The sequence below is a fragment of the Corvus kubaryi genome, unplaced genomic scaffold (assembly GCF_017639235.1).
Source record: "Corvus kubaryi isolate FWS band 111438036 unplaced genomic scaffold, C.kubaryi_AGA036_p1.0 37387, whole genome shotgun sequence".
Taxonomy (NCBI): Eukaryota; Metazoa; Chordata; class Aves; order Passeriformes; family Corvidae; genus Corvus; species Corvus kubaryi.
The window spans coordinates 5420467-5433224 of NW_024581129.1; the positions used below are offsets into that span (position 1 = coordinate 5420467).

The 12758-nt window shown below is 41.5% G+C and overlaps 1 protein-coding gene across 8 annotated transcripts in view; it reads left to right on the plus strand.

Annotated features, from left to right (window-relative positions):
• Window positions 1-12758, plus strand: part of SDK1 (sidekick cell adhesion molecule 1) — a 387987-nt gene that overhangs the window by 267226 nt on the left and 108003 nt on the right. For all 8 annotated transcript variants that reach the window (XM_042036822.1, XM_042036824.1, XM_042036827.1 and 5 more), the window contains 3 exons: window positions 1094-1241; window positions 2066-2206; window positions 5639-5820. In XM_042036822.1, the coding sequence (XP_041892756.1) occupies window positions 1094-1241; window positions 2066-2206; window positions 5639-5820 (471 nt within the window). The remainder of the gene's footprint in view (window positions 1-1093; window positions 1242-2065; window positions 2207-5638; window positions 5821-12758) is intronic.

Below are 12758 nucleotides of genomic sequence, written 5' to 3' on the forward strand. Positions count from 1 at the left end.
GCCAGAAAAGCACAAAATGAGTGCTTCTGTCTTGGTGTGAAGTTTAGCAGCCTTCCACATTTGGGACATCTCATCTTCATTTTCAGGCAGACGTTGAGGTGACCTGCCAGGAGCCACGATGCACTTCTGATGAGCAACATGCACAGATAACGTTGCCAAAATCTACAGTGAGCTCCTCGGCAATTTCCAGAAGTGTTAGTAATTTTGAGCAGGGAGCATGAAAACAGCTGGTATTATTTAAAAACTGAGCAAATCTTCAAATTGGCTGATTCCACTGCTGTAGTGTTGCAACACAGACCAAATGTCACCTCTCCCTGACTATTTCAGTCATGACTTCAGGGAGAAAGTGTGACACCAGGCTATGCAGAGAAGAAGTCAGAATATTTAATTTTCAACATGTTTCATTTCTGACCTCTTTGAAAACTTGTAAATGTAATTTGGCCATCAGAGGAGCTCAGTATGGCAAGAATGTGAACTGACAGCGAGGGGTTTAGAGTGCTGCCAGGGCTCTTTCTACCAGGGAATCTTCCTAGGGCAATTAGATTCCATGCTGAATACTATCACAAGGAAAAAAAAAAAACTGCAGACATGTAGAATCAGCAGCAGAAGCTTTCTCAGGTCTTGCAGCAAAGGGCTGATTTGGCAGAGACAGTCACGCTTCTACACCTGCTTACAAGCTGGCTAGGAAGATATTCCAAACTGACTGTGAATTTCATTAGAATCCTTCCACCAGAGCCACTCATGGGTGTGGTGGTGTGATGGCCTGCCAAACAGATGGGTTGTGAAATACATAGCCCATCTGTCTTTATCATGCTTGTTTCCTCTTTTATTAAAATGTTAATGAATATAGTTTTTATTTATTATGCCATGACATGTGCAGCATCACTTTCTAGTAGACAAACGTGCAATCTGCATAGCCGTGTGGGCTGACAGGAAGGTTTCTTCTGCTGAAAAGAAACTTCTTCCCAAAGTTCCTCTGAGGGAAACAAGCACAAAGAGCTCTGAGCAGTCAGAGGCGTTTTCTCACTTCTGCAGGGCTTTTGACAAGCACTTTCATCTTTTTTCCTTTTTCCCATGCAAATTTTTCCACCAGATTCTCCCTGGAAGGTTCACCTCTCCAACCTTGACCCAAAGATGACTGGTGTCACTGTGAGTGGCCTCACTCCAGCCAGGACCTACCAGTTCAGGGTGTGTGCTGTGAACCAGGTGGGAAAGGGACGGTACAGCACTGAGACCAGCAGGTAATGACAGTATCTGTGTGCTAAAGGGACAGCACCCTCGGGAGGGAAAAAATGCTGGTTGTGAATGAAGGAATCAAATAATCATTTGCACAGTTTTTGGGAGATGGAGAAGTTACCATTTCCCAGGCCTCTGGAGAGTGGGGATGATGGCATTTGGGGGATGCAGGAGATCAGCACTTCATGGGAGAGGTGTCCTCATACTTCCAGAGTATCAGTTGAGCAGAATCTTGGAAATGATATTTTGCTCTTGTGCTAAGCCCCAGTAGTTAGCCCAGGCAGGAGTACAGCCCTTACCCTGTCATGGCAATGCCACTTCTGGAATTCACCCAGATGTGACAGAGAAGGATGGCTTCATCATATTTAGTTTCAAATGCATCCCCCTTCTTCTGTGAACCAAAGCTTGCTGCGAGCTTGAATTGCAGAACAGCTGAACTCTAAATGGCTTTTTCAAAATGTGTGAGTTTGATATGAAAAATATTGAAAGAGCTGAAAGAAACAATTTGGAAGGAGTCACAGACACTGGACCTGAGCTCTTACTCATTCAGGCTTGTAATCTTTTTAAAGAGTTGTAGCAGCCTGGGTGATTCTGAGAGAATAGGGTTACCTCAGCTGTCTGTCTTGTTGCTTGCTTAACTGATTTCCTATTATGTTGATTTGTTGTAACTATTTCATGCATGTCTTCAGCAGTTTGATCAGCATTATATTTCTTTCTAGTCATCAGACTGTGATAAAAGAAAGTGGTTCACTTGGAGTGGATACAGGAAATAGACTGTTATTTATGATTTCTTTCAACACCCATGTCCATCACATTCTTTTGTACTTAGGTTGATGCTACCTGAGGAGCCCCCTAGTGCTCCCCCTAAAAATATCGTGGCCAGTGGGAGAACCAATCAGTCCATCATGGTCCAGTGGCAGCCTCCTCCTGAGAGTGAGCACAATGGAGTTCTTCATGGCTACATCCTAAGGTAAGTCCTTTCCTAACCTGGAAAGCCCAGAGGTAGGTCCAGGTGTGCCCAAGGGAGTTCAAATGGTGTCAGAGTGTAATAAAAGCTATCTGTAATTGAATTGAAGATATTAGTTATTGTTTGCAAACGCTGAGGCTGCCCTGGTTTGTTACATATGAGAACATGACGACTCTTCAAGGGGTCACAAGGGTGCAGCCACTTAAATTCTGGCCTAGAGAGTGTGGGGGCTGCATCAGCAGCTCCAAAGGACCAGCTCCCTGTGGAGACTCACAACATCCTTTTATTCCATTTCCAAGGGAAAGTGAAGCACCAAGTAATGCAAGTCTTCATGTGGGAAGCCAGCACAGTGCAGACTATGCAGATGTATATTTGCTTATTACAAGCTCAGCTCCCTGCTTGAAAGGTTAATTAAATTTATCAAAGACACAACAGGGCTCCTGCCTATAGAGGAGCAACAAAAGAATCAATAAACTTCAGTTTTGTGCCAGACAAAATGGAGAGAGGGAATGACAGGTCAGATGTGTCATGGCAGACCTTGGTTTGGTTTTGAAAATCAGTCAGTTGAGAAAGAGCCTTTCAGCCCTGTCTGTATTTATTAATGAGAAGCACATTCAGGCAGGTAACTGGGAATCCTGCATACACCCAGTTTGGCTGCTCACACAGGATTCGTTGTGTTGGAAAGGGTGTTACCACACTTGAGAGACTTTGCAGAGCATTTCCCTTAGGTAATTTTTTGGGACTCAGTATTCACTCCTACCCAATTCCACTACAGCTTACTGCTCATCTGGCATCCTCCATACCCTGCAGTGCTAGCAGCCAGCTAGGGCCACACCTCTAGTGAGGGAGACATTACCTAAATTAGAGTTTTTGTGGGAAACTCCCAGCCACTGCCATATTTCCAAGTGATGGTTACAGCCTCCTGTGGGCAGGCTGCTGGCATTTTTAATGCAGTGTCCTCCAGATCTGTGAAAGAGAACTAAATGCTGCAGTTTAAATGCCAACATCCTGTTCATGCTGTGCTCCTACTTTTGCTGGCATGGATGGAAAGGCTTTTGTCATGTTAACAGTGTTGGTGAGCTCCCAAAATAGCCCTGGAAAGTTCCCTCTGTCTGCAGGCAGAGTTGAGTCTGTTCATGTCCCTGTCCCCTGCGCAGAGCCCGTTAGCAGAGGTGAGCTCCTCGTGCAAGGGCTGTTGGTGCAAGGTTTGAGGGCTGGGCTCCGTTTGAGAGCTGTGCCAGCCATCAGTGAGGAAAGGTGTTTTAACTTCTGCCTGTAGAGAGAACCTTGTACTGTGCCTTGGGTACCCATCTGCACAGGGTTTATACACTTCTTCCTTTCAAGCTGGTCTCCCCAGTGGTAGGATTAGTCCCTTAGGTATTCCCAGTGAGTCTTTCCCAGTCTCAGCATCAAGTCCTTTAAAAAGCAGCCCCATAGCCTCCTACTTCTGGCAGTTTGTGCTGTGTTCTCCATACAGCATTTCCAATAACGTGTAACTTTGGTACTTTTACAGTATTTATCTGCATAATTGACCTTGATGTAACGTCTCTTTCCACTTTAATGCTGATCATATTCATTATGTTTAATCTGTGAATATTTTTGGTGCCTACCTGCTTTTTCTTGACAAAAGAGCAGAGAAACCATTTATTCAAGAGGAATTTAAGATTATCACATAAAAGCACAACTGTCCCAGGTAATAAACCAGGCTGTTCTTCCAAGTTGAATTGTGTGGTCACAGCAATATGCACTGAAGAACAGTGTCCCTGCACTGACTTCTGCAGAATCAGGCTGTAGCAGAGTGAAAAGCACCAGGCATCCCAGAGACCCACAGCTCAAGACATGCAAGATGCTAAATTGATGGAACACCTGATCTTTAAAAGTGAAGGTGCACTGCACAAGTCGTGTGGAGTATACATCAAAGTCCATGGTGAGAAAAATCATGAAGACATGACATTTCTGAACCGGCCTCCTTCCTCTGCCCTTTTTCTCACTGCCAGTATTGCATTTAGGGGTCTGCCATGCTAACAGCATAACAGATTAAATCACAGGAGCACAGACACCTTGTCTGCTGGGCAGGAGGCAAAACATTGCTGCAATAAGAACTGACTTGCTGGGGAGCACACACCCTGCCCAGGAGGTGAGAGAGAGAACGGGAGAGCAAGAAATTCAATAAACTCAGCTGAGGGCTGGTATTTCTTTATTTCCATTTATATTTCATAAATGGAATCACACCAGTGTAGCATTACAGATATTAAGTGAGCTAAAGGATGGTCAGGCGAGCAGCAGAAAATAGAGGCGTTGTCAGTGATTAAGAACTGATCTCATTATAGGAAGACTTTAGAACAAAAATCTCTAGCTGAAACACATGAAGTTGTCTAGTCATAAACCTTGCACCAATTTAACTTTGATGAATTTAAAAATGTCTCTGTAAGATGTCAATGAAATTGTTCTGTGTCAATAAACTTTTGGTGATTTCAGTGAAGCAAAGGATGGCTAAGAGTGTATAAAAGTGGTGTGGTGAATAAAAATACAAATGTTTCCATATTTGTCTTTTCCATGGAATAGTAATGCCTTGTGTCCCCTATTTGGCCTCTGTGTTTCTGATTTTTTGTGCATTAGCATATTGTGAGCATCCACTGTACCACTTTGCTAAAGGAAGGAAAGCAAACACTATTATTCACATTCACAGATTTGCAAGGTTTGTTTGTTTTCTATAATTTAGTTCTTCTCTGTAGTTTGTTGGCCTGAAGAGACACATCAAAGGGGCTCTGTTTTCTGGAATACAGTTTTTACATGGGAAAACACGTTCGGTGTTTCAACTTCTCATGTCTCAGCAGAAAGAGTTTCAGGATGTTTACCACCCGTGTTTGACACAGCCCTTCTCCTGAAATTCCAGTGCTTACCCAACCCTTCAGTCTCATCTAAGTATTCTATCCTTATTTTAATTATTCTGGTGGAAGCCAGGGGTACCAATGGCTGAGATTCCAGGAGGTAGAGCCCTCTGAGCTCTTCCTTTTCAGATTTCAGAAGTGAAGGAAAAAAACCATTTCTCAGGCTGATTTACAGCAGCACTCTGATAAAAATCACATCTGGGCTTTTTTTTTTGTACTAAATCACAGCTTTTACTAGACAAGCCACATTTAAAAAGCTGTAATTTTTCTGCAACCATAAAACGGGATAAAATACCCGTTTTGTTTAGCCCTGAGCCTGTAATCTCAGTGAGATCAGATTATAAATACTATAGCAGTCAAACATGATATGGTCTTATCAGGAGTTGCTATGTTCCTCCTGATTATATTCCATTATTCTTGGTAAAATTCTGCTGTTAAACTTTGCATATTGCCTTTCCACAAAGGAAGCTATTTTGCCGGTCAGGATATTTTCTCTAATTGATACCATCTAATTAACCAGCTAATTTTTCTCCCCATATGGTAGGTATCGCCTGGCTGGCCTCCCAGGAGAGTACCAGTACAAGAACATCACCAGTGCAGAAATCAACTACTGCTTAGTGAAAGACCTGATCATTTGGACCCAGTATGAAATCCAGGTGGCATCTTACAACGGAGCTGGGCTGGGAGCCTTCAGCAGGCCCGTGACAGAGTACACACTGCAGGGAGGTGAGCAAATCTGACCAGGATCTCCTCTATCATCCCACAGTTTCCTTAGGGGGTGTGCTGCCTGGCAGCCCCCACTTAGAACTTGGGAAATGAATGGTCACTTCAGTCAAATTTGGTAGACAGCTTGGAGCAGGAAGCACCTGCAAATTTCAAATGCCTGAGCAGAGCTGAGTCTCTGCTCTATCTCTGCTGTAGAAAAAGCTGGGAGTGAAGTCAAAAATTATCTGTTTTTGTTGACCCTCGTGATGATGTGTTGCCACGCTTGCAGGTCAGAGTCAGCTGCAGCAGAGGGAATAAATGGAAATGCTGGTGAGAGCTGGGGTCCTGAAGAATGGATTTATGGGACCTGTGACAGCCGAGGGCTGAGGTTACTCTGCCAGTAGAGTTAGAGAAAATATGGCAGAGAATTGGTTTTATCGTGGCCAAGGCATGCAAGATGCTGCATATGCAATATAGGAGACAGAGTGAACCAGCTGCATTAGCTCTGATAATCACAGATACCTTGTTTTAGAAATATGGAATAAATTGTAAGGGAGAGAAATACAACCTGTGCAGAAAGTGTTCTGAGGCGTTTCAGGAATGGTGAAGATACTTGCAAAGGGGAAGATAAAATGATCTTTAAAGCCCAGATTTTTATGCTACAGCTCCTCCACACTTTTCTAAGTGCTTTAAGAAGAGTGTAAATTACACCAACAAAAGGATATGTAATTACTTTTTACAACCGGTGTAAGGCATGTTTACACCTCTAGATTGGTATAAAAATCTGCAGGATAATTAAGTGCCAGGTCCTTCAGGCTTCCATATATTCCCATAATTGCAGGGTTGTGCTGGATGCTGAGCACTGGACAGTGCATGGACTCTATTTCATTGGTCATGAAACAATTACACTGTTTTAAAAACTTGTTGATTTACAGTGCATCAGTTAATTTTCAATCAGTGAAGAAGATGTAGTTGTTTGTTAATTGCTACTAGGAGTATGTTATAACATGATTAGATACAGTTTGAGGTGTAGGGAGATCTTTAAGAAAAGATTGTTCATATGCAACACTAATTAACCACAACAGCTAGAGAAAGAACTATTTATATTTTGTCTTAGGGCATGTAAAGTCTCATAGTTTAGAGGAGTCTAGGCACACTCAAGCTCATTCTAGAAGTATTTATAGCAGACCTTGAAATGTTTTTCTTGAAGTCTTCTCCTTGCAGCCAGGATTAATGCTTTCTATCCCACTAAAGACCCAAGCTCTGCAGAGAATTGGTTTGCACACAGAATTTGAATCCCTTTTGTGATTATGCTTGTAATTCATTACCTTGTTTATTTGCACATTTTAAGCTATCATAGCACCTTAACCTTCCATCTATTAAGGCCCAGGTTTGGAGTTCACACTCTTTTTTCTTAAACCCTATAATTGACTCTAATTTCCCTTGATATTATGTGCAGTTATTATCATCCTTTATTGATTGGCTGTCTGTTGTCATTTATAAGGGTATAAATCCTCTGTTATAAATTAGGTGTAGTCAGTCCTGCATTCATGTTAATCAGCAGGAGTGTTTAGACTGCAGGCCAACCTGCAATGGCCTCTTTGGCTTCATGTAATTCCTCAATGCTGGGTAGACGTGGAAGAAAAACTGGATATTTCTGATTTATTTCATATTGGTATTTGCTAATAGCTGTTAATAACTACTTCATGGATGCTGCCACCTCCTAATGAACCTTGCTGGGTTCACCAAAGGCATGTGTCCTGTTTTAAAAAGAGTTTGAAGCCTTTTTACATTTAGAAATGAACAGGGAGACTGATTGGTATAAATAAAATTTTGAAACTGGTTTAATATTCAGTCTCCATATGTAATGTGCTACTGTCCAAATCCCTGCTCCTTTATGTTTATTGTAGTTGGGAAAAGACAGGAAAATCCAGTGATTGGTTCTTGCTCCAGAATGTTCTTCCTAAACCAAACCAGCAGGAGTAAGAAAAAGCCATGTGTAAAACTGCCTTGTAAATCATATTCTGATTTTAATATGAGCAGAGATAAATGTCAAAGACACACTCCCATCCATCCCCTTCTCGTACTACCACACCACCACTGCCTCTGCTCTGACATGCATTAAATGATGTGAGCTGGGCTGGCAAGAACCTGTCTGTCTGCAGATGAAAAATACCTGCAACACCTCATACTAATCAAGTGTGCTGTGCAGCCAGACCCTGGGAGGAAATGAACCTGGGGAGCAGATCAACCCATTGGCAGGAGCACATCAGCATACTGGCACCTTTGTCATAGGGAATATTGACTGGCCATATAAGCTGTGGATTTATACCAGGAGCTAGTCTATTAATCCCTTATTAGTCCTCTGGCATTGCTTTAGCCACTGAAAACTAATCAGCGGCTCCAAGCTCCTCAAAAATCACCAACTTCCAGAATGCAGCCAAGCTCACAAGGTGCTGAGGGATCTGAACTTGGAGGAAACTGGTGCATAATGTCAGTGAGATAAAATGTGAGAAAGACTTACTGGCAGAGCACTGAACATCCCAGCACAGGGGTCAGACAGGTTGACTGTCTCTAAAATCTTGAAAGTCTTTTCAGAGGGATATTCAGCCTGATCCTTTGATGCTCTGTATACATAGGTCTCTTCATCAGAGTTCCTCCAGCTGTTCCTTGCTTTGATGTTACTTTTCACAGGGATTTGTGCCAGCCTTCTGCATAGGGCAATTTTACTTATTTAAACAGTGTCCTGCAGGACTTCTCATTGCCATATGAAAACCTGAAGTTTCCCATTACCTTTTCGTGTAAGAATAGCTTTGTGAAGCTATAAACATCTTTATGTGGTGAAAATATTGTCTCTCCTCTCTACTGTTGGGTATGTTTACCTTTTTCTGCAGGTTGATTTGATAAAGCAGCAGCTTCCACCCTTACTTTGGGTTCTGTCCCTTTTATCTCACCACTGTGAATAATTCTGAACATCTCTCTCTCTTTGAAAAACTCCCACCCATACCTTAGATTTAGGCGGGGCAAGATTTCAAATAGAGGCATTGCTTCCATTAGCCTCTTCAGTGACATTAACCCACTTCTGTTTCTGCTTTTAATGCCGTGTCTTTCTTTTGATGCATATCCTAAAAGCCAGTCTTATGTCCTAAAGTTCACAGATCTCAACATGTGGTTTAACTTTGTTTTGTTTTCCCTTCTCTGCCATGCATGGACACCTTGCCAGCCCAGGAATGCCTGAGCAAAAGCCCTTCCTGAATAAAAGAGTGGGACAGTCACCAGACTAGTGAGTCTTGATGACATGGAGAGAAGGATAAAGCAAGAGGAGTGTGTTTAGCCAGGTCTAAAGCAGATTTTTCCTCAGGCAATAAGAGATGAATCAGAGAAATTTATATAACTGAGGTGGAAGAGCCAGAGGAAACCCAGTTAACTGAAAGCTTCCTGCTTTATGTAGGAGAAAATCTTGAAAATTGAATCCCTGATTGCAGAGTGTCCTCTGCAACCATTCAGTTTTATCTCTGTGAAAAGATATTTTCCTTAGTTTTCCCTTGGGCTTTCTTGGCAAAAATATCTTAAAGATCCTTGTTTACCTCCTTTGGGGAACCTCCCAATGGCCTTGGAGCACCCGTGACTCTTTTGGGCCCATCTGCTCCTGTGCAGGAGCAGATTGGGGTTGTAGTGGCTGGGGTTTGGTCTTGCTTAGATGCCATTTGCCATCTACTGCTTTTATCTTGTTTTTAAGTGATTTCACAAGGTGGTGAAATTAGCAGTTGTCTCAGTGAGGCCCCTGGCCCCCAGTTCCTAATAAAGAAATGAAATCTTGTCTGTGTGAGAGACATGCAAGAAAGGAAGGAGGCGTTTCCCAGCCACAAGAAGCCGAACTCATCAGTCAGTGCCAAACCTCACACTGCTGAATTTCAGAATTCAGATTTTCAGATGTGTAGAGTTACAGAGACCACTTTTCCTACGCACCCACTGCTGTTCAGAGCACGGCCCAGAACACCAGCTGGGAGCAGAGGGAAGAGGCTTCAGAGGAGGAATTACAAACCTCCACATCCCCACCGCTCCCACGGGATGTGCAGCTCAGCACCTCAAGCTGGTGCATTAAAGGAACAACCAAATCCTCACCTAGAGGAAAACCTGCAGTTCCACAGGCAAGCTGCCACCTCGAAGGTGAGGAGCTCCAGAGGAGCCTTTTTTCCAAGCCTGTGTTGAAGATCTATATTTAGGAGCAGGAGTCTGGCCATCAGGAACTCCGTGGGATTTACAAGCTGTTTGCACATGGCTAGAGACAGAATAATTACATGTACACATGCTTAACCTCGGTGCCTTCTCCCCTCTCAATTATCCTGTCAGTGAAACCCTTTTAATGGTTTTTATCTAGAGTGCTTCCATGACCTTTTCTACTTGGAATGCTGTACATTAACCCACAGTCCCAGGGGCTGAGCTCTCCGTAGATTTCCAACCGCATGAACTTTATCGGGAGGAAAGTAACAGTTGGTTGTGTCTGACCAATTTGATCTGCAGCTCTGAGATGGCTCCCAGATGGATCTCCACTGTGAGATGGCTTTGGAATACTTGCAAACATGATGAAGTACAGGTTTAAAAGCTGAGAGTGTAAATACTTGGGGATTACTCTTGAAACACCTGTTTGACATTGGCAGCTTCTGTACAGCTTGACAACAAATTTGTAGGAAGAGGACATAGATCTACCACTAAATTAGAAAGTCCTTTGTGCAGACAGCCACAGTTTCAGTAAGTTACTCTCCATGATCTTGGAAAAGTATTTGAGTTTTGAAGTGACCAGAAGGTCAATTCTGATTTAGCTTCCTTCAAACTTCTTTTCTTTTTTAAATGCAGAACTGCTCAGATACCCAAGGAAGTCTTTAATATCAGGACATAAAAGGAGAATTTTATACTGGCACTTTGAAGTAAATTTGAGATTATAATGCCAATATTTTACTGATTAAAATTATAAAAATATATTACATTATGCCTTCTGCAGTATAATTAAGCTTATGCATATCAGATGGACAATGTTCTTTCCATCTTTTAAATGTATTAATTGACATTCAGATGTTGATTTTTCAATAAAGATATCCAAGGAGGAATTGTGATTTTCATGATTTTCAACGTTCTGAAGGTTTTATACTTTCTGTTCTTAATTTTTACCATTTTTCATATTGCAGCAGGTACTTGCTCTGCTATGACCATATATTCTTGTTTCAGGAAATTATCTCCTAAAGAACAAAATATATTTCCCTTTTTAAAAAAAATAACTAAGGCATTTGGTTATCCACATTCCTAAAACTGTAGTAAACCTATCCTCAAGTGTTTGCCTGAGCTTTTTTGAGGACTGTGAGGACCACAAATGAAAACTTGGAGCTTGATGATGCTCAGCTGATTTAGCCTTCCTGACAGGAGGAGATGAATCTCAGTGATATCCTGGTGACTTTCTGATAACAAAGTAACATGAAGATCTGTAATACAATTTTCTTCTGCAGTAACAAATCTCTGGCAGTTACAATATCTGAATATGCAAATATGCAGGAAAGTAAGAATTTTGTCTTCTAAAAAATTTTATGCATTTAACCATTAATTATACGAGGTATTGAACGCAAAAGTAGATTCAAATATATCTTGTGGCTCATAAACAGTTTCATCAAGAACGTGAATAAGCAAAAATGCATTTAGTGGGGGACTGTAGCCAAAGCAACTCATTATGACTGTAGAGTGACTTTAATATTTATGACTCTATCTCAGGATGATTTGGTGAATCTCTTAACTACAAAAACTTTATGATGTCTACAGGTCATTCAGATAATAGTATAACCTTCTAAAAGCGCACAGGGAATTATGATACATGGCAGGAAGTAGGACCTGGATTCTAATGAAAATTTAGAGTACTATCAGATAAACTCTGCTTCCAGAACTCAATAATTATGCATAGTTCATAAATTGTGACATCAAGTTTTAAATTAGGGCAAGAAAGTTCTGACTAATACACAGCTACTGAGGTTAAAAAAGTGTGCAGAGGGAAGTTGTGGAGCCGTGGCAGAATCTTCAGGGAATTTTAGTGACAGAGAGGGCATGGGAGTGGATGTTCTTGTCATTTCAAACCTGACAGCCTTGAGGATTTCTCCATTTTTCTGTGCTGATACTTCTGGGCTGTGCATGTCTCTGATAAGTGTGCACTGTCCTGTCTTACTGTAGTGTGTGCACCAGTTAAGAATAATGCCCATTTATGTCTCTTCCAAACAAATTATAACTTGTGGTGGGAAAAGGGGCAGCTTTGCCTTTTTGAACTTCTTTTCATCATTTCTTTTCCACGCAAAGACATCTCCCGAAAAGTAGTTTGAAACTTTAGAAGTTTCTGCCCTGTTTTTGAAAAGTGTGGAGGAAACCACCATTTCTCAGTGGGAATTGTGGATACTCCTTAGAAGCACAGATCACTGGGCTTCGGTAGAAATTTTCCCTTGGAAGCAGAAGGAGCAAAGCCTTCCAGGCTTCAAAACCACTTGTGGATAGTTCCTCTTTCATAGCATACAAATGCACATGGCTGTCAATAGTGATATTTTTGAAGCGTTATTAAGCTTATTTTATAGGATTTCAAGTGTCTTAGTCCATTTTTTTGTACTCAGATAGCAGTTTTCTTCTTAAAATTACTATAAGTTTGATAATTTCAGAAAAAATAGACCTGTCCATTAATATTCTTTTCTCTGAGAATTATAGAAATGGCATCTTAAAGCAGTAAGTTGAAGAAATTGCTCGGAATGAGACATTTTATTAAAAGGTGAAATATTTAAGTGCTATTTTTGGTTGTTTGAAGGCAGCATGCCTTTATGCTCCTTGCTTTCTTTTGTATTGAGAAAACGTCTGTCTAATTAAATCCTTGGCATAAAATGTTTATGCAACTTTTAGTAGATTAGAGGATGTATTGGCTCAGGATATATATATAATCA